Source organism: Fragaria vesca, linkage group LG5 (genome assembly GCF_000184155.1).
Source record: "Fragaria vesca subsp. vesca linkage group LG5, FraVesHawaii_1.0, whole genome shotgun sequence".
Taxonomy (NCBI): domain Eukaryota; kingdom Viridiplantae; phylum Streptophyta; class Magnoliopsida; order Rosales; family Rosaceae; genus Fragaria; species Fragaria vesca.
The window spans coordinates 18,382,807-18,404,117 of record NC_020495.1 but is presented as its reverse complement, the minus strand read 5'-3'; the positions used below and the strand labels follow the sequence as shown (position 1 = coordinate 18,404,117).

Genomic DNA, 21,311 nt, shown 5'->3' with positions numbered 1-21,311 from the left:
ATCTCTTGTGCACTTCCACCTTCACCACTCACCATCAGAAGAGGCTTGGGTTTGTTCTTTCGACCTGGTGGCGTCCCCCCACCTTTGATTTCTCAGCCGGGGGAAATTAGAATCATCCATTCACCATCTTAATTGCAAGTTCATGAGCAAAGCCTGAGGTTAATCTCTTCATTCTCCTGCAGGGGTGTCACAACCATCTTTACACGTTTGCTATACTGCACCAAGGTAAGAGGTTGATTAGAGCGTTTCTTATTATCCAAAACAGGGGGGAGACTGCCTTGTGACATGAGCTTGATCTGAAGGTGCATCCATAGTTGGACCAAACTGGTTAGCCAAACTCATAAAAAGTTTTCGGATTGTTGAGCATCATACAATCTAAGCCAATTAAAGGCTTGAGTAAAAGCTGGAGCTTCAGTCTCCACAGACTCAACTCTTAATCAAATCACAGGTACTGGAAACACAGATTAAACAATTTTAGGGTCATGAGCAGAATTCTACATTGACGAGTTTTCTCCCCATTGATCATATGAAATGCAAGAAGATAATCAGTGTCCGTACATGGATACTGGTTTGATAAACTTTGTAGTTTATTACTAAACTGATGAATTAATTCCACTTGTTTTTCTAGTTTAACAAAATATTAAACTTTGTGGTGATTGCAGTTTGGTGTGTATGTGCTGCCAAGCACTGGGGCTGATTAGTACCTTCACATTCTTAGACACAAAAGAGTAAGGTTTCAACCGTACTTCAGAATACAGATCCATAGTAAATACAAGATTTAGGTACATAATAATTACAGTATAAGAAGTGGAGACCATAACTAGTCGACTATGTGCATCATGGTATCAGAGCATACAGTACAGATATATTCAGTATGTATGAACAATATATTCAGTATTCAGTATATCTATATATAGATATGCACATCCCTTAAGGCTTTTAGGTTACCTTCTATGCTACTTTAAATATTTAGGGTGCAAGCTACAGGTCAAAGCTATGGCTGTTGAAATGGAAGATAGGATCAATGGATTGTCTCCTAACACTGTGTGACCTGATTTCTTTAGCAACACTTGATTGAAGAGACGGAGGACCACAAACAAATACACCAATATCAACATGGCCCCAATCCTTTGATACCGTTCCAAAAATTTCTGCAGCACATAGAAGTCGAGGTTAAAACATGTACTTGCAGTAAAAGAATGAAAGCCATCAGATATGGTTTCCAAACATCAGAGGTCAATAACTTCTCAAGAACATGATCCATTGTCAGTGTAAAGTAGCATTTGAACCATTTGTTGTCAAGTGTCTAGCTAAAAATTTATCTCTAAAATGCATATAAACACATTCATTAACTTCATGTACTGTGTATTTACAAATCGGAAAAGACAAGTCAGGAAGGCATACCATTGAAGTCTGGTCTTGCACCATAATGAATGCTGGTTGAGTTTGCAAGACTTCTCTCGTCTAAATCCTTGTGAGCAACAGATTTTGTATCCTCTGCCTTGTTAACATCTAACCTATCATCCTTGCTTTGCTCCTTTGCTGACATTTTTCTGTCCCAGAGATGCCATAAGCCAACCACAAAACCCCCAAAGCCAAATACACTCGCAGCCATACAGGCTATGAAAAGGAGCCCTTTGTACCACCATGTGGATATATGAAAAGGGTTTATGTAGAAGACATCTAACAAAGCAATTAGGAAAACAAAGCCTGCTGTGGATGAGATAATGTATAGGCCAGACCATGTATTATGTCCAGTACCAACCAAAACAGAGATACCAGACCCTTTGGACATGGGACAGAGAGAAGACTCGACGGTGCTTTGAATTTTACCCTCTTCCTGCAAATAACAAAAATCAAATGCCAAAAAATTTACTATAATTAGTTACAACAAAAGGATACACATAACCAAATAAGAGAAGGTGAGTCAAAATATAGCAAAACTTACCAATGGAGGTTCAGATTCCCGAGTGACGTAAACATGAGTCTGAAGATTTAGTTTATTAGAGAAAGATGGACAAGTTGACTCCATGTCAATGGTTGAGAGAAGAGGAAGCTCATCTGATCTTTTAACCGCCCATACGATCAATATATTTCTCGGTAGACAAGGCTTTCCTTGCCTAACAGAATGGAGAATATCACTCAAGATGGCCAGGAAAGGGGAAATCCCAATGCCACCAGCTACTAAAATAAGATTTTCATACCTGTGGAGAGAATAAAACAAACAGTCGAGCAATCAGTGACTGAAAGCAAAACGTATTATTATGCTACATGTCTCAAGTTCATCTATTTGGAACCTAGACTAAAGACACAACTAAAGAATGCAGAACCTTTTTAGTTTTGTAGAAGACTCAAACCTCTTTGGGTAGTAACTGAACTTCCTATAGAATAGTACCCGAATTTTAATTTCCATGACACCAGATAGTGTGTTGAAATGAAGCATATTATATGTTTACTTATTCCTTGTTTAGTGTAAATTGTAAAGTGTACACTAATTGCCAAACCAGTGGTTAGTACCACCTGAATGACTTTTGTGATTGAATGACAATCAAGGAAGAGAGTACATACATCATGTGGTACGGTATCTCATGCCCATAAGGCCCTTCAACAGAAGCTGTTAACTTAGTAGGAAGACTGCATGGCACATCCTTCGAGCTTTTTAAGATATTTCCTCTTAGGTTTTCTGTCCATTTCCCAAGAACCTTTATAAGTACAGATATATGATATTTACCATCCAGAGGACTGGATGATACACTGAAAGGATGCCACTGCAGCCATGATAGTTCCCGAACTTGAAGAAAAACAAAACTGAGAGCATTGTACCGCAGATCTGAAAGATGATTCAGCCTTGTTACTCATGGTCACAGAACATCAATACATAAATGCTAATCATGTGAAGAAGAGTTTTTACTTTCAGGTTTGGCGAGAACCAATTCTACGGTTCCACATGGAAGGCACTTTGCTGAAATTATGTCCACAACTCTTCTAGATTGACAGAATCTTAGAAAGCGATCCAGAAGAAAAATAAATATGCCACCAGCAGCGATTGCAAAAAGGAAGTCACCAACGTGCAAAGCCAAAAAGACCACAAAGATGACATATAACTGATGAGTGTAGAAGAATAATTCAAAATTCAGCTTTCTCACTGGAGCAAATGATGTCATCCACATCAACAGTCCAGCAAGAAGGCTGATTACTCCGGGAAGATTGGCAACACCAATGTCTTTCCACTCCAATATCTGCATCAAATAATGAAAACTAAACATAAGCAGTTTGACATCACAATCTAAGTCAAGTCGTCCAGAAAGGTTCTCCATACATTTGATAGATAGAAAGAAAAAAAAAAAAAAAACCAAAATTTGGAACAAATGGGAAAAAAGCATGATAATGACCAAAACAGAAAATTCTCAGCTCCATTGACAAATAACTTAACAATCAAATGGACAAGGCTACAAGCACATATGCATTACTTAGTTCTCATTTCTTATTGTTTACTTGTAATTATGGCTCTGAAAGTGAATGAAAATGAAATATACAAGAAAATTTCAAATATAGCATGGGCACTCACTTGCTGAAGGAGGCGACCCTCAATCGTCCATGCCACTAGGTATAATAGGCCGTGGACAGTGAAGAGCAGCATTGTTAGGTGTCCTAGCCATACATGATATTTTGTAGCATGCTCAAAAGGGATATTTATGAGGCGAAGAAGAACTGATCCCCTAGCGATCGGCAGGAACAAAAAAACCAGGCAAAACAAGCCAATTGAGCCGAAACGAAGTCCCAAAATTTCCAGGAACAAAAGACTGACAAGTTCAAGTAAACAGGGACATTAATCAGCTAACAAAATCACTCTTTAAATTGGATGAAACAGCATATGAGTTTCACTGTTTGCATGCAAATTGTGAACTGTGAACTGAAGGACTTGAGTTTCATGTATACTTTACTACTTGTGCAAATAATTGAAAGGAAGCAGTAAAAACCATCCATGGAGAGATCAGTATAGAATAAAAATCAGTAAATTTGGGAAAGCTATAGAGATTAGTTATTCTTCAGCTTAAACAATTGGCATGTAAAAAGAATAAGTTACCTTTTCATTTTAAAAGTCAAGTCACCAGATAACGAGCCAAGAAGACGCGCAGTATAAGAACCGACAGCCCAGAGAACATACACAATGAAGAGTAGTATCCCAATAACCTCAGCAGCAGAAACCACGCCAAATGGTCCATCCACAAGAACTGGGAATGTCCATAAGCGAAAACTTGGATATTTTGAAGTCTTCTTCCTACATGTACAAGTTCATATTACATTATAAAAAGTCCTGTGAATATTCAAGTGGTTGAACTATAAGTCCCTTCCAAGTAAACAAATTTAACATACTCATGGAGCTCCTCTTCCCCGGAGATAATAAGAAACACTACAGCAAGGAAAGCAATGATGAGGATGGGACCACTGAATAGCAGGAACAGGCTTCCTGCAGTTTGCACCGTACATATTAGCTACAGAACACTGTTACATGTGAACAAGAGTAGATAGAATATATTGCAAGCTCAACTATAGGCAAACCTGAAACCCCGAAAACAGTTCCACTGGTTGCTGCAACCCATTTTTGGAATAGTTTAGACCCAAATTCTGCTGGAAAAACAAACATTAGAGCAACCCATGAAGTAAAAAGCACCCACATTGCAATCTTCAGAATCCATTTTGCCAAGTTCACAAAACCAGGCGTCTTCCGAACAAAAGCATGCCCAGAACCTCGGCTCGAAAGAAGGGGCTTATGGACAGAACTTTTATCCATGGCTAGCCCCAAAGAATCACACAACTTTTTCTATGGACTGATCCCAGAAAACCAAAACATATGCATGACATATATATATGCAGCAAGTTGGGAAACATCCAAACTTTGTGGAACCCATTCCCATATCAACCAGGTATCTATGTATGAATTATAGACAACACATCCAATTTTCTAGCCACTGATCCTTATGCTGATATCAATACCTAATCTCAATCAAACTGTTGTCCATAAATATACTACAGTGACAGACAAGGAATTCATGTAGAGTTACTGGCAGTAACTCAGAAGTGACTAGTTCCCAGAATGAAGACAATAATGAAGAAGATGACAAATCATGTAAATTGAAAGGAAGTACACAGCTGAGTGATGGATCGAGGATTCAATATATACCAATCACTTATAATCAAGAATGTGAAAAGTGGGACACAAGAAAACTAAGGAACTGTGATCTTCCAAATTCCCAGAGGAATAACCACATAAAGGAAGGGATAAAGCCAACAAACAAAAATGAAAGATTAGCGTATGGCCAAGACAACACAAGCAAGGAATATAAGCATATTTAGTATGAAAATGAAAAACCCATTTGTGAGAGCCACATATATACTTGTGGAGCTGTGGGGTACCTTAGAATTCCATCCGAAGATGATAGTGATAATTTTCCATTATTGTTCGTTACTGGTCTGGTTTGGTGATCGTCCAACTTCTTATGGACTTCAGAAGGACAACAAGGATGGTAAATCTATCTAATTATAAGGACTATTGGGAAAATAACAGTCACTGATGATTTTGCAGGTTCCAACAGTTTCTTCAGTGCCAATTTTGAACTGCTCAAAGCCTCAAAGGCTCAAACCTTGTTTTAGTGCTGACACACTTGTGTAGATTTTGGAGATTGTTATATTGTACTAGGAAACAGTAAGTCTTTTTTTTGGGGTTGTGAAATCCACGGATAAGGATCCTCAGTTTTTAATCTCAGCTGTTCAAACGAAATTAAAGGCTAGTGTGATGACGACTCAGCAAAATTAATTAAAACCCCCTAACACTCCAACTTCAGTTGCCAAAAAAAAAAAAATGCTTCATCTTCTTTCTCATCTCTTCTCTCTCTTCCGTGTTTGCTTTTCTAGAATTAAAGATACATATATCATTATTCTGGGTTTTTGTAAGACCATCTCCGACCTTTGGTTTAAAACTTATAACATATTTGAGTTTTGTAAAATTTAATCTCTAACCCACTATTTAAGTTGAGTTAAAATATGATTTACTTAAAATGTGTCTTATTTTAACTCAACCAAATAGGATGAAAACCTATAATTAATGAATGAGTGAGTGTGGGCTAGTGTCATAGTTTATTAATATAAAACAATTAATGATTAAAATATTTTTGGGTTTTTACTCCATTTAAGATTAAACAATGATATAAAAATCAAAATAGGTTTAGGTCTTGACTTCATAGATTAGAGATGCAAAACTCATATGAATATTTGTAGGTTTAGTTGGCCTAAAATTTGAATTTAAGTTTGGATTATGAACCAATAATTAGAGATGTCCTAACAGGTTAATTGATTAATCACATGAAAACATGGAAATAAATAAAAAAAACATGAAAATTAATCACAGGCCCGCTCACCTGCGGGACTTTTTTAAAGGACAAAACGGGACAACTCCCTCACAGAGAAGAAGAAGAAGAATTTGGGGACTCAAGTGTTTCGAAGAGTGTTGTTGTTCATATTTTTCTTCCGTCATCTCTCTGTAATTGCCTCAAATGTTGTGCTTTCTTCCTTCCATAGTTGGAGTTGAACGAGGAACCTCGGAGAAGATGAAGACATATCTTCTTCCTTGTCAACTTTCATACACCCTTTGGGCTTGTTAATTAGGTTAAGTCTTGTACAACTTTAGGCCCAGACATTTCTTTGGGCTTATGTTATTTTGGTTTTTCTTTATTTAATTATTTTATATTTTACCCTTTACCTGTAATTGTGTTTGTTTGTGTGTCAGTGTGTGTGTGTGTATATATATATATATATATTTTTTTTTTAAATATTTTTTAGCTAAAAAAATTATGTCATCGCTCACCTGTCAAAAAGTAAACGAAGAAAGAATTTTCTTTGTTACTTAAAATTTAGTTCTTATATTGTTTTAAATGTACTTAATTAATTGTGAAACTAACTAATTAAGTTATCAAAGTGAACATTATCTCAAAACTAGACCTTCTAAAAAATGATCATGAAGGTGCTATCATTATAGAATTCGTGTTATGTTGGAAAATGGAACTACAACGTGCTCTATTTGTGGTATAACTTCTTTATAAACCAACTACATCTAGCGAATAAATTTTAAAAAATCAGCCGTAGGATGTGATCGATATAATGAAATACTGCTATGGTAGAGAAATCACATATTTTCGATAACGTTTGAACCCCGATCAAAGTGGTCAACTCTATTTATGCTTGTGCTTCTTTATGGGAAGCCTTATTGTGGGAAGTTTAAATTTTTATATAGGCTACTGCATCTCATGTATGTGAGAGTGTGTGAGCGGAATAATCAACCAAAATAAGTCACAAAAAGGTAGGTAAGAGCGTTTTCGTGTAATAAGTAACGTTGATTAAGGGTTGACTGTGTCGATCGAGACCCAAACGTTAACGAAAATAAGTGAATTTTTTTTCATAGCCATATTTATGTGTACTTATCACATCAGACGGTCAAATTTTCATTTCATGAGTTTTAGTCATTGGAACCACAACGTGCCTACTAATGTGATGTAACTATTGTTTAGTGGATTGTATCGGAGTGTACATTTGTGTGAACCAATTATATCTAGCAAATAAAATTTTGAAAATTCGATCATTGGATGTGATCGGCAAAGTGAAATACAGTTACGGTAAAAAATCACATATTTTCGATAAAGTTTTGATCCCGATCGACGCAGTCAACCCTATTTACGTTTATGTTTTCCTATGGGAAGCCATGCCTTCAAGAAGTAAACTTCCACAAATTTTTAAATGAGCTACTGCATCTTATCTATGTGATGGTGTGTGGGCATAAGAATCAACCAACATGAGTCAAAGAGGGGTAGGTAAAAACGTTTTTGTGTAATAAGTGATGCTGATTTAGGGTAGACCACGTCGATTGAGACCCAAACATTGACGAAAATAGGTGATTTTTTTTTTCTTAGCCATATTTATGTGTATTTATCACATCTGACGGTCGAATTTTCATTTTATGAGTTTTAGTCATTGGAACCACAACGTGCCTAGTAATAACTTGTTTAGTGGATTATATGGAAGTGTACATTTGTGTGAACCAATTATATCTAGCAAATAAAATTTTGAAAAATAGGTCATTGGATGTGATCGGCAAAGTGAATTACGGATACGATAAAAAAATCACATATTTTTGATAATGTTTTAATCCTGATCGACTTGGTCAACCCCTATTTACGTTTATAATATCTTTTAGAAAACATTGTCTTTAGAGGTAAACTTCTCAATCTTGTAGGGTTTAAGCCTTTAAGGTTCATCTCGCTCTGTTCATCTTACAAAAATGACCAAATACTAAAATTTATTAGGTTGAAAAAGAAATGGTTTAGGTTTTAGGTTAAAAAAAATGGTATTAATGAAGTCAGTTGACCAAAAAAAAAACTGATTGAAACCTAATAAATTTTTGTATTTGAAACGGCGTTGTTCCCCTTAAAAGAATTAAAATAGATGAAAGGAAACGGTGGGAAAAGTTGCGCGTGCCCTCTTAGTAAAACTTTTTTTTTACAACGTTAGGATTGTTATGATATTTTACTCACTTAATCATGTGCCGCACACGTGACCAGCCAAATAGGTCTATATGTACCGTTTTGAGAGCTTTTGCTGAGTGTCAATGAAAATATCAGCATTTTAATTTCTTTAATTTATGTATTTCTTTGCTTTTCTCTCTACTGGGGCTAATACCCTAACAATTGGTATCAGACTCATGTTTCTGGGAGCTGGGCAACCGGCGATTCCGCCGCTCGGCGTTGAACCTCTTTTGCTCGACGAAGATTTGTTTCTCCTTGCAATGAGCCGTGCACTGGAAAATACTTTACCGTCGCTTCAATCCAAGTTGCAAAGTATGATTGATAATGTGTTTTTCTTTTACGCACTAACAGACTGTTTGCGCGTGGGGATTATTGTGCCGTTGGTGACGCACCACCCTTTCCCTGTGGAGGGAAGAACCTCCGGAAAATAAATGGCCATAGCATAGAAGTATGTTAAAGAAAATGCAGGGAGCAAGGAGGAGAATTGATGTTGATTAGATTCGTTGGATTAAATCATTTAAAATCCTACGGCTGTGAGGGAGTTGTGCCGTTTTGTCCTGTGTAAATATCGAAAAGCCTCTCGGTGTCAACTCAAAGAAGACCCCGAAACAAACCAAAAGCCGGCATTGTGCTCCAACCCCTGATCTCGGATAATCCTTCATGGTGAGTCAACTTCCGAATTCTCATCTTCTTTCTACGTTTGACCAAATTTCAACTGAGACTCTTAAGTGTTGTTTGTGTCTGTTTAGGCCGATCAACAACTGAGACTCTATTCCTACTTCAGGAGCTCTTGCTCTTACCGTGTCCGGATTGCCCTCAACCTCAAAGGTCTCCTTTCCCCCATCAATTTTCACTTGTTCAAACATATGAAATCCTCCACTTCAACTTATGTTTTTGTATGTGTAGGGCTTAAGTACGAGTACAAAGCCGTGAACTTGTTGAAGGGAGAACAGTTCAGTCCTGGTTAGTCCTCCCACTTTTAAATTATGTCTTTATATATCATATATGTATGTATCTGTTTTTGAATGGAGTTTTTACTGGTGGGTTTTTGTGTGCCAGAGTTTAGAAAGCTCAATCCGATCGGATATGTGCCGGTGCTTGTGGATGGGGACATTGTTGTTTCCGATTCATTTGCCATTTTATTGGTCAGTCTGCTTGTTCTTGTTCTTTCCATTAGCTTATTCTGCATTGGTTATGTATTGAGTTTTCATTAGGTTCTTGTCATATTCCGCAGTATTTGGAAGAAAAGTACCCGCAACATCCGTTGCTACCTAAAGACCTTCAACGAAAGGCCGTTAACTTCCAGGTCAGTCCGGTTTCAGAGATACTGGGTCACTTTTGTTAACGATTTGGTCTACTCTTGTGGATGGATTTGCATGGATAAGTCTATGCACTGCTTCGTACACAGTGACAGGGATTTCATGTTCTCGCGGCTGCTAGAGCTGCATATTATATGCTACATTCCAATATAATATTGACTCAGCAACACTTGTTTGCATAGCTTACCAAGAATTGCATCATCTTCGTTCCTTGGCTAACATTGTATCATTCTAAACGGACCTAAATGACTTTGATGGTAGTTTCCATTGTGTATCGGTGCTTAATTCTGCACACATAATGTATGTGCAGCTAAACAGTAGCACCTTCCTAGTTTTATAAAATACTATGTTTGAAGGTGTTTCCTTTATTATTGTTATTTTCATGTTCTTCTTTGGATGTGTAGGCCGCAAATATTGTTTCCTCAAGCATACAGCCCCTTCAGAATCTGGCAGTACTGGTAACTAGCTGGATGCATTTGCTTGTTTATACTTTATAACACTTTCATTGTTATTGTTATATTATCATGTAAAAATAACATTGATATCACTTGTTGTTTTGCAATTTACAGAAGTATATTGAAGAAAAGGTTAGTCCAGATGAGAAAATGGAATGGGCGAAAGTTCATATTGGGAAAGGTTTTGCAGGTAATTTTTGGAAAAACTATTCCAAATAGTCCACGTCCCCCTCCCAAAGGAAAAATTGGAAGTCTTCTGTAAACCAAAGAACTTAATGGTTTCTCTTTTCTAGCCCATGGAAGCAAAAAGAATAATGTTAAACATTTCTCCTCAGTTTGATTCACCAGCACAAGTGGTGGAGTCTTACTATATGTTTATTTCTACTCCCATGAAAATTTGGTTCTAATATCTACTATTTTAATTTCTTTCAGCACTTGAAGATCTACTGAAAAACTATGCAGGAAGATTTGCAACTGGAGATGATGTTTCCTTTGTATGTTTGATCAATTTTGTCTCTATTTGCGCTCCATCTTATGAAAATAGGAGTAAACGACTTTTTCATTGGAAAATGAAACTACTGTTTTGACTACCTTGGCATAAGTCATAAAATCTACCTGATATCATACTTCACAAACCATACAAAAAAAATTCATGCAAATCTGATATTTTCGAAGTAATTAGATTTGTGCTTTCTGTACTTTTACAATCATGCAAACGTAATTTAACAATTCAGAATACTATGGACCTTTGCCTAGGCAGACAATCACAAATTTGAAGATATGGCCATTTCATGCAATGCCCATATCTTTTTCTATCTTTTAGAACCAATGTGGTTATGAGGTTCTGGTTTACAGTACTAGTTGCACACTTTACTATGGATCACTTTCTTATTGGTGTGAAATTACTTTGTTCGGAGAAATTTCAAATATATGTAACATTTTGATGAATATTTGCAGGCAGACATATTCCTAGCCCCCCAGATTCATGCAGCTTTTACAAGGTTCAATCTAGACATGGTACTGCTCATTTCTTGTGCCTGTTAAGTTATAACCAGAAGAAATTTTCATAAAAGGGAAATTATTCAACTGGTAGTGTAAAATCAATTCTTATCTCTGTGTAATGGCGTGTTACTTTTCCTGTTCTTTTTGAGTGAGATTTGAATGAGTCCTTATCGTCTGTTCTGATAATTCAATCGCATTATGAAAATTCTATGCATTTGCTTTCCATAGCACTCGACAATTGAGGCGTCAAACAGGCGTCACAGAACCTCTTCGTGCATTCCCACTTCTTTGCACCACAGTTCTCTATTGCCTTATGATTTATAGGCAACTGCATCTTTAATACATTGAGTTGGGCTTGTCCCTTTGGGGGCATCCGATCAAATTGAAACGTTACTATTCTGTTCTGTCAGTTTAGTTTGGATTTATACTGTGGTAGGTTCATCATAAAAAAGGTATTTGTAATGATTTGGTCTTTAAAAAGTAAATATAGAATGACAGTACACAAAAAAGAAAAAAAATAAATAAATAATGTATTCAATGAGTTATAGATTGCTTGTTCAAAAAACATGCTTCAGGACTGTACATTCAACTTGATTACCACTTATTTTCTTTATTACTGAACTATATACTTATAATAACCAAAATTGCCCTCCTATGGGGCTTCAGCTAATAACGTGGAACCAATAATTCAAAGAAAAGATGGTCTCGGTCCAACATTAGCTAGCACATTTGGTTCATATCACTAATAAACATCACCAAGTCATGTGGGTTTGTAGCTACTAGTTCAAGGCCTAGTCATTACCAAAAATAAAAGTTCAAGGCCTAGGCTTGTGGCGCATACCTTATCTGGCTGAGCTTGTGGGGCTAACTGGGTCTTGTTGACCCTTTTTGGTCAACAATAATGAAAGAAAAGATTATTGTCTTGGTCTCTTTCAGTATGATTTTAGTTATTGCTTCTGGTTTGAATTTTCCTATATTTTTATAGTAGAAATTAACTATTTCTCTGTTTTTTTTTTAAGGCTTTATGGTCTAAATGTAAAGTACTTTGCCATCTGCATCTTTGATGAGTTTCTTTCCTCAATTGTTTGTACAGACCCAGTTCCCCCTTTTGTCCAGGTTGCATGAGGCATACAATGAGATACCAGCTTTTGTAGATGCTAGACCAGATAAGCAGCCGGATGCTCCTTCATAATAGGTTACCAACAAGTTCAAGAGGTATGAAGTAATATTTCATGTCTCATATGTTGGGTAGATCATACTTTTTATATATTTTTTTGGTTAAATCAGGCATTCATGAAATAATTGTGGCACTACATGAGCACACCATATATACACAGATGTGACTATATTAGTATATTTACTGTGATTACTTGTTTATCGGTGGGTGCTTCAGAGATTTTCCATCATCATGAACTATCTCTTTTATTCTAATCAACCTTTCCTATCCCAAATGCAGAAAAATTGCCAACTAAGGTTTTCGTCGAAGCATTGGAATGTTGTAAAACAGTAATACTAAAATTTATAAATAAGGGTTGTGCAATAATGGAACAGCTTGAAACTGCAGTGTTGTAACCTAAATGTAAAATAATGTAATTGTCTGGATTGTATGTCAATAGTCTTCAGCACCCCTTGTACACATTGTGTACTTGGATGATACAGCTTCTATCCTTCTGTCCAATAAACCGTATCTAAAGACTCTTCGCTGTATCAGATTTTCAGTGATGCTTCTCCTGGTGTTTTCCACTTGCCTAGCAAATTAGATACCTGTATTTACTAAATTGGTATGCAGTGCATGTATGAGACTCCTCCAATCCCATATTGAAATTTCCACATTAACAACAAAATCCCGTAGTCAAATCAATGCCATCATAAAATTTCTGCATTAACAAAAAAAATCCTTAGTCGAATCCATGGGTCCTCAGCTTCATGTTAAACCATTGAAGCAGTATGAAGTGGGGTCATAAAAAATTGACATTTCACCTAAATAGAACTTCACCATTAGAGACGTTCATTTAAGATCCCATCATGAAATTTCTACATTAACAACAAAATCCCCAGAAGAATCAATGGCTCCTCAGCTTCACGTTAAAAGTTAAAACCTGAGTACTGAGAAGTCGGGTTTTAGAATTGGCATCTTTGTCTCAATGGCACTTCATCATTAGAGAAGTTTTTTGAAAATACTATGGCTCGAGTACTCCAGCAACAATTCATGAACTTTGTTAATGCAGAAAATATAAGAAAGTAGCTATGCAGAAACTCATTTCACTCGCAAGCAATTTCGGATGAAGATATTTCATTCCATTCAGTTCTTGTCACATGGGGCAGAAGGGCAGAAGGTGGATGTGGACATGGAGTAATGGAAGGGGTATATTGACTTCAATTTGGTGGGTTACCCCCCCCGCGCCATCACTTGCACAGTTGCACACATTGACAGCACCAATCCATCCAACTATGCCCTTCCTATCAAGTTGTAGCTGAATAGTGCTTCTCCGATAACGACTCGAGAGAAGAGAGGTGACAATTCTTCATCTACCTATAATGAATTTCCCAACCAATCTCTATGATTTTTCAGTTTCATATATGTTTCTAACTCCTAGTGCGGATATATCCAAACTAAGAAACTAAGATAGCCTTTGAATGATTCTTTTCTGCTCCTGCCCTCGAAGACTTGCTATTTTGTTGCTACTATATTAGTCACTGTTATTTTGAAGTATATAGCTACTGACCGTCTGACCTTGTGTATAGCAAAAACCAGTTGTTTTCTGTCGTTCTCTTCTTAACTACGTCCAACAACAAGGAAAAGCAACCACTGTGCATCTATGCTGTATGATATAACAAGCTATTGAACAATGGATCAAAGAAGTTTGTATGAGTTCCAGCTGAATTTATCACTAAGCTTTTGTATGAGTTCCAGCTGAATTTATTTTTGAAGCATAGAAGTTTTGGATTGAACAATGGATCAACGAACTCAAGTGTTTCTGCTTCTTATATACGCTCCGGTTCTCGTTTTATCCAATCATCAGACAAGTATTCCGGATGGTAAGCTCAATATAGCTACTATTTGCTTTCCTTACTCCATTTATTTGGTCATATCTGAATTTGCAGGATTGTTATACGCGCTCTTTAGCTTTCTAGCTATTATGTCTCTAGTTTTTGCAATGCTGATATAGCATAGAAGTACTTAACCAACAGTGCCAGTAACTGTATGTTGTAATACAGTTCTCAGAGAAAGTAATATATGATCATTTATTCTTTTAAATTAATTGAGGAACCATTTTAAGGAAGTATTAATCCTGATGTCAAAAGGACTGCTAAATTCATTTAGTTAAGAATAAGATTTTGATTCTCGAGTCCCTTAGTAGTTTAAGATTACTTGGTACTTCATCAGGAAACACTTAGTCTTGAGAACAAGCAATTTTTAAGAGATGGTTGGATTGCTATAGCTACTGTTGGTGAAAAATTGTTCTTTAAAGTTGCTTTCATAAACTCGTTAATTCTTAGTATATAGGGATTTGAGCTGGGACTCATCTTCCTAATCCTTTTGTAACTTTGCGAATCTCTGTTTCAATTGATGGAAAAATTCTTCTTTGAGAATTCAGCTTTTGTAAGATAATATTATATTGATGCAGTTACTGGTTTAAAGTCTCTAATGGCACTGTGGACTAACACACCCCCAAGTTGGGGAGCTCGCGATCCTTGTGAAGATAGTTGGGATGGAATTGGGTGTACCAACATGCGTGTCGTCTCTTTGTATGTTTTTACCACTTATCATAATTCCAGAATACTGCACTGTCTAGGCCTATTTATTCCAGAGTATAATATTCTAAAGCGTATTGTATTTTACAGAACATTATCGAGTATGAATTTGAGTGGCTCACTCTCTGGAGATATTCAACAGTTATCTGAACTACAAATTTTGTAGGTCTTCGAGTACACCCTTTTCTTTTCTTCTAGTTTATATTTCACACAAACTTGATTCATTTCAACAACTGGTCAATTAATACTATTTGTTAGATTCCATTATGCATACATCATAAGATTCACTGCATATTCTCCAGGCTTGATGAACTTGCAATGTTACTTGTAAACATATAGTTGATCAGAAATTATTTCCAACGAAGTTTTATAACTGGTATTCTAATTCTTCTTTGATGAGTCTCTTCATCTAGGGATCTCTCTTACAACAAGGGCCTGTCAGGACCACTCCCAACACAAATTGGGAGTTTGACGAAGCTTACTAACATGTAAGAAATACTATTTGTTAGTTGACCACTTGAAATTGGTCTCTTCATGTGGAGACCAATTGTTATATACATTGTAAAATCTTCTCAGCAAAATTCCTTTGTCCGTTGCAGAATCCTGGTTGGTTGCAGTTTCTCTGGTCTCATCCCTGCTTCAATAGGGTCCCTACAAGAGCTAAGATTTCTGTAAGAAAAATATATATATATATATAACTTCATAAATGGGTTACTGCTTTGCTTAAAGATGAAAAAAACTAAAGGTTGTTATATTGGATGCTGTAAATGACATGATCTGCTATATCTGCTTATTTATTTAAAATTTTCATATACTTGGTCCTCATAGTGCTCTTTTCGTTTATGAAACAACAGATCTCTGAATGCTAACAGATTTAGTGGGAAGATCCCATCTTCCATTGGTAATCTGTCTAAACTATATTGGCTGGATCTAGCTGACAACAACCTCGAAGGACCCATCCCAGTTTCTGATGGTGTTGAACCTGGACTTGACATGCTCAGTCATTGCAAGCACTTGTACGCTAACTTTCTTTTTAATTTTTATCGGTTGGTATATTTTCCTAGCCGGCCTGTAATGCTATCCTTCATTCATCTAAGATGGTCTCCAATTTTTGCAGTCATCTCGGAATCAATCAGCTCTCAGGCCCAATTCCATCAAAGCTCTTTAACTCAAACATGAGTCTGATACATGTGTAAGATTAAATATGCGACAGAAAACACCCACACACATTTATAAATGTAGGCCGAACTTGATACTTGGAATATCTGTGCATTAGTAAAAGTGTACCATGTATCCCTTTGAGTCCTTCCCTCTTTTCATAATTAGTGACGGTTTTGAACAAAAGATTTCTAGCTCCTCAACTCTCTAATATAGTTTATCCGCAGATCAAATATCTTTCTCAAACATTCAGCTTCACCTTGTTTATTTCTTTCTCAGGCTCTTCGAAAGTAATAAACTCACTGGCAGCATCCCTTCCAGCATTGGACTTCTAAAGACTTTGGAGGTGGTGTGAGTATCACTGCCACTATTTCTCTAATACATTATGCGGATTCTGTTTTTGGTTCTAATTTTTCTCAGTGAGGCTCTTTTAATGAAGTATAAATGGCTACAGGCGATTTGACAGAAACATGTTAAGTGGGCCTATTCCTCCGAGCCTCAGCAATCTTACAAGTGCTTCCCAGCTGTGAGCAGATTAAAACCATATATTACTTTATACTGTTCTGGAGAGTTGTTACCATTTAGTATGAAAAACCTTATGGAGGCCTCTGGTGTGCATCTTCTTAGGTTCTTGTCCAACAACAAGCTGAGCGGCCCTCCTCCTGACCTTACTGGCATGATCCTTCTCCAGTATCTGTAAGTTAATAAACAATCTCAATTAGTGCTTTAGCTTCCCCGTCACTTATTATGGTGTTATAGTAGTGAACTTATCCAACTTCATAAATGATATGATAATGATTTGAATCAATCATCCTCTTGCCACAAGAATATACTTTGTGTTTGGTATCTCTAATTCACTATGTAATATTTTGTTTTTTTAATTCTTTTGCAGGGATTTAAGCAATAATAGTTTCGACTTGTCTGATATTCCACCGTGGTTTTCAACACTAGAGTTTTTGACCACATTGTATGTCCTTTGTCAACCCTCCTGTCCCATGTGACATATATGCATCTAAACCGGAAGTCTACATTGTTTAATAACCTATGTATCTTGTATACCAGAATCATGGCGGACACACAACTTCAAGGAGAAATACCTGCTGCTCTATTCAGGCTTTCAAACATACAGACTGTGTGAGTATTGGCATGACATGATCTCTTGTAGCACTATAAATGTGGTGTATAAATGCTGCAGTCCCCTCATTTAGAGCAGGAGCAATCTTCTAATATTTTTGTGAGATGATATATGATGTGGTGCCAGGGTCCTGAGGAACAACCAGCTGAATGGCACTTTGGATATTGTCAATACCTCCAGCAGTCAATTGACTCTCGTTGATTTGCAAAATAATTTAATAAGCGAATACAAAGGAAATGGAGGATACCGTGGTACTTTGATGTAAGCCAGTCCTGATAGTAATTTTATGCAGTTTTTCCTCCAATACAATATATTGCCAGAACAAATGAGGTTGATCTCTAGTCATATTAATTATCTAGCACAACATGTTGTCATCTTAGGACATAAAATTACTGTTGAATTGCATATATTATACTTAGATTATCTGGTAAAAGGGAAATAGCTGATGTTATTGGTTGTTGGAAGTTGTGTTACTGTTTTGTAACCTTGACAGGCTATTTATCTTTTTTATTTGCCTGCTGCAGACTTGTTCAAAATCCAGTTTGTGACGAAACTGGAGCTTCACTGAGTTACTGCAAGATTTCGCTATCATCTGATATCGTGCCATATGAAACAATGCCAAATAACTGTGTGCCCAGTCTCTGCAGCTCCAATCAGGTTTCAAGCCCCAACTGTAAATGTGCATATCCATACAAGGGCACTCTAATCTTTAGAGCTCCTACCTTCTCAGACTTGGAAAACTCGACTCACTACAAAGAGCTTGAGAAGGCACTCACGAATTCTTTCTTATCCCATCAACTTAGTGTCGATTCTGTATCTTTGAGTAATCTCACCAAGGATTCACTTTCATACCTTAAGTTGGCTCTAGCAGTATTTCCACAAAGCCAAGATCGTTTCAATAGAAAGGAAGTTTCTAGTATTTCTTTTCTACTCAGTAACCAAACATTCAAGCCTCAAAAATCTTTTGGACCCTTCTATTTCATTGGTGACGATTACGAATACTTTGAAGGTGATTGTTTATTAATTTTCTGTACAGAAGGAAATAGATTTCCCTTTTTTTGGTAAATGTTGATACATTTTGTTGTCTCTTCTCCTGATGCAGTTGAAGTACCATCAGAATCAAACAAATCGTCTAATGTGGGCATTATTATTGGAGCAGCAGCTGGTGGTTCTGTTCTTGTGCTAATATTAATTCTTGTAGGAATTTATGCAATTCACCAGAAAAGAAGGGCAAAAAGAGCCACTGATAAAAACAATCCTTTTGGTAAAACAAATCCTACTCAGTTCAAGCTGTGTCATATCATATATCGATTATTCTTGTACGCTACCGTACTAATTTTTTCAATTAAATACAGGCAAATGGGATGTGAATGATAAGAGCAGGGGTAGCGTTCCTCAATTAAATGGTGCTAGATCGTTCTCTTTTGAAGAACTCATGCAATACAGCAACAACTTTTCAGAAGAAAATGATATTGGATCTGGGGGCTATGGAAAGGTAACTCTCTTTACTTTAGAGTTGTGTTTAAAGTCATTTCCTAAATAATGGTTTTAATGGACGGTACAGAAATTTAACATGTAGTTATTAAACTTCCTAGAAAAATATTTTCTACATTGAACCTTCAGAAATAAGTAGGTACCATGTATAACTACAAAAAGGAGAGTACTTATCCAATTACTGTTTACTTGTCTTATAGGTTTACCGTGGAATTCTTCCCACAGGGCAACTGATTGCCATCAAACGAGCTCACACAGAATCTATTCAAGGTGGAAATCAGTTCAGAACTGAGATTGAACTTCTTTCACGGGTTCATCATAAGAACCTTGTCAGCCTTCTAGGATTTTGTTTTGACCGGGGTGAGCAGATGCTGGTGTATGAGTATGTAGCAAATGGGACTCTTAAGGATAGTCTTTCAGGTATCAACTAAATCTATTCTCATCAATACTCCTACCTTCTATTAATTAACAAGTATAATGTATACACATATTGATGTCCGGATCTGTAGTCTTGGTTCATAAATCATAACCTCATTAAGAATGCTGTAGTGTCAGACTATTAAGCAAACTGTTGAATGTCTGAAACTGTTGATTACCCGAGAATCACGTCACTCAGTAAGTGTAATCACCGTTGCAAATACCAACACAGTGGTATCTGAATGAAAACCTTATGAGCAGAGGAACTGAAGTTTGCAACTCCGAAGGAAAAAGCTATTCATTAGTTCAGTCTTTAACTCTACTTCACCAAAAACTGCACAGTTATGAGACCTATCATTATGACAGCATCAAATGAAACTCCATTATTGAGGACTATGTATTGTACAGAAAGGGAAGACCATATTTAAGAAGGCGCAATTCAGCTGTATTCCATTTTCATATTTTGCTTATTTTGATGTTACACAAAATTGTCTATGCAGGTAAGTCAGGAATCAGATTAGATTGGCAGAGGAGACTTAAAATAGCACTTGGTACAGCTAGAGGCTTAGCCTATCTTCATGAACTTTGCGACCCTCCAATTATACACAGAGATATAAAATCAACTAATGTTCTGTTGGACAACCACTTGAATGCAAAAGTTGCTGATTTCGGTCTCTCCAAGTCCATGGGTAACAGTGGGAGGGATCATGTCTCCACTCAAGTTAAAGGGACAATGGTCAGTTTTCCTTAACTCTTGAAAATATAAATTTATCAAAATCGAAACAGAGAGTATCACATACTGACATAGGTTTAACTAGCCATTGATTTAAATTATTTTAGGTTAATTGTATTGAGGATTTTACAGACATAAGACTAAGTGCTCCCTTCATTTATTGTAGGGATACATGGATCCTGAATATTACATGACGCAACGGTTGACTGAGAAGAGTGATGTTTATGGTTTTGGAGTGCTAATGTTGGAGCTCCTTACTGCAAGAAGACCCATAGAACAAGGAAAATATATCGTGCGAGAAGTAAGGACGGCAATGGACAAGACTAAAGAATTATACAACCTTCATGACATCCTGGATTTAGCTATTGGTTTGGGGACGACACTCAAAGGTTTAGAGAGGTTTGTTGATCTTGCAATGACTTGTGTTGAAGAAGAAGGAGCCAACAGGCCTACAATGAGTGAGGTGGTAAAAGAGATTGAAAACATTATGCAGCTTGCTGGTCTGAACCCTAATGCAGAGTCAGCATCCACTTCCGCAAGCTACGAGGATCAGGCAAGCACTAAGCATCCTTACAGTGATGAGGCCTTTGATTATAGTGGAGGATTTCCTGCTTCAAAGATAGAGCCGCTGTAGGGAGCATGATTGTACATTAGTAGCTAGCTTGCTTAAGTTTATAACAGTTTATTCCATTCGAATTATATTTATTGCCGCATGGCTTGGGGCACAAGGTGGATGTTGACAGGGGGTAACGGAAGAGGGTACTTCAACTTGTTGGGTTACCCCTCCCTTCAATCACTTGCTCATTGACAGCTGAGCTTGAAATTAAGAAACATGTATGCCATGGAACCAACCATTGACAAGGCCATTGGATTAGTCTAAACCCTAAACCAACAATTCATCTAGTCAACTATGTGCCCTTTCTATCAAGTTGTAGCTGAATATTGCTTCTCCGATCGATAACGACTGGGAGAGAAGAGACGAGACATTTCTTCATCTTCCTATAATAATCTTCCCAGCCAATCTCTGTCAAATGATTTTTGAGTATCATATTTGTTCTTAACTCCTAGTGTGGAACTGTGGATATCTCCAAGCTGAAAAAGCATTTGAATGGTTCTATTCTGCTCCTGGTCTCAAAGACTTGCTATTTTGTTGCTACTATATTAGCCACTGTGTTATGTTGAAGTATTTTATAGCTATTGACCTTGCATATTGCATAAACAACTTGCTTGCTGTCATTCTCTTCCTAACAAAGTCCAATGACGAGG

The 21,311-nt window shown here is 36.8% G+C and overlaps 3 protein-coding genes across 3 annotated transcripts; 2 read left to right on the top strand and 1 right to left on the bottom strand.

Annotated features, from left to right (window-relative positions):
* Positions 1–749: 749 nt before the first annotated feature.
* On the bottom strand, positions 750–4,795 carry LOC101292220 (ferric reduction oxidase 7, chloroplastic-like). Its single transcript, XM_004301541.1, has 9 exons — positions 4,564–4,795; positions 4,378–4,471; positions 4,088–4,282; positions 3,569–3,803; positions 2,912–3,239; positions 2,569–2,830; positions 1,949–2,204; positions 1,405–1,840; positions 750–1,151 (listed from the first exon to the last, which is right to left on the bottom strand). Exons 1-9 carry the CDS (start codon positions 4,793–4,795, stop codon positions 982–984), a joined length of 2,208 nt encoding a protein of 735 aa, XP_004301589.1. The 3' UTR covers positions 750–981.
* Positions 4,796–9,009: 4,214 nt separating this feature from the next.
* LOC101298712 (glutathione S-transferase zeta class-like) lies at positions 9,010–13,080 on the top strand. Its single transcript, XM_004300003.1, has 11 exons — positions 9,010–9,239; positions 9,326–9,404; positions 9,483–9,539; positions 9,636–9,721; positions 9,811–9,882; positions 10,300–10,353; positions 10,465–10,540; positions 10,783–10,844; positions 11,308–11,367; positions 12,446–12,567; positions 12,809–13,080. Exons 1-10 carry the CDS (start codon positions 9,237–9,239, stop codon positions 12,542–12,544), a joined length of 648 nt encoding a protein of 215 aa, XP_004300051.1. The 5' UTR covers positions 9,010–9,236; the 3' UTR covers positions 12,545–12,567; positions 12,809–13,080.
* Positions 13,081–14,266: 1,186 nt separating this feature from the next.
* On the top strand, positions 14,267–21,042 carry LOC101298426 (probable leucine-rich repeat receptor-like protein kinase At5g49770-like). Its single transcript, XM_004300002.1, has 19 exons — positions 14,267–14,391; positions 14,982–15,102; positions 15,199–15,270; positions 15,522–15,596; positions 15,708–15,779; positions 15,963–16,124; positions 16,226–16,300; positions 16,546–16,617; positions 16,721–16,792; positions 16,894–16,962; positions 17,159–17,233; positions 17,329–17,400; positions 17,528–17,662; positions 17,926–18,416; positions 18,510–18,665; positions 18,757–18,896; positions 19,096–19,315; positions 19,813–20,048; positions 20,212–21,042. The coding sequence occupies exons 1-19, from the start codon at positions 14,307–14,309 to the stop codon at positions 20,677–20,679; spliced, it is 2,868 nt and encodes a 955-aa protein (XP_004300050.1). The 5' UTR covers positions 14,267–14,306; the 3' UTR covers positions 20,680–21,042.
* The last annotated feature ends 269 nt before the right edge of the window (positions 21,043–21,311 follow it).

What these genes read in the sequence shown, in the direction of transcription:
- LOC101298712 (XM_004300003.1), top strand. An exon ending in GGGAGAACAGTTCAGTCCTG is followed by an intron (nt 9,540 to 9,635) that starts GTTAGTCCTCCC and finishes TTTGTGTGCCAG; the next exon opens with AGTTTAGAAAGCTCAATCCG. An exon ending in CAAGGTTCAATCTAGACATG is followed by an intron (nt 11,368 to 12,445) that starts GTACTGCTCATT and finishes TTGTTTGTACAG; the next exon opens with ACCCAGTTCCCCCTTTTGTC.
- LOC101298426 (XM_004300002.1), top strand. Translation starts at nt 14,307, where the DNA reads ATGGATCAACGAACTCAAGTGTTTCTGCTTCTTATATACGCTCCGGTT. An exon ending in TCTTAAGGATAGTCTTTCAG is followed by an intron (nt 19,316 to 19,812) that starts GTATCAACTAAA and finishes TTGTCTATGCAG; the next exon opens with GTAAGTCAGGAATCAGATTA. An exon ending in CTCAAGTTAAAGGGACAATG is followed by an intron (nt 20,049 to 20,211) that starts GTCAGTTTTCCT and finishes CATTTATTGTAG; the next exon opens with GGATACATGGATCCTGAATA.
- LOC101292220 (XM_004301541.1), bottom strand. Translation starts at nt 4,795, where the DNA reads ATGGATAAAAGTTCTGTCCATAAGCCCCTTCTTTCGAGCCGAGGTTCT. An exon ending in GGGGAAGAGGAGCTCCATGA is followed by an intron (nt 4,283 to 4,377) that starts GTATGTTAAATT and finishes TTGTACATGTAG; the next exon opens with GAAGAAGACTTCAAAATATC. An exon ending in TTGACTTTTAAAATGAAAAG is followed by an intron (nt 3,804 to 4,087) that starts GTAACTTATTCT and finishes TGAACTTGTCAG; the next exon opens with TCTTTTGTTCCTGGAAATTT.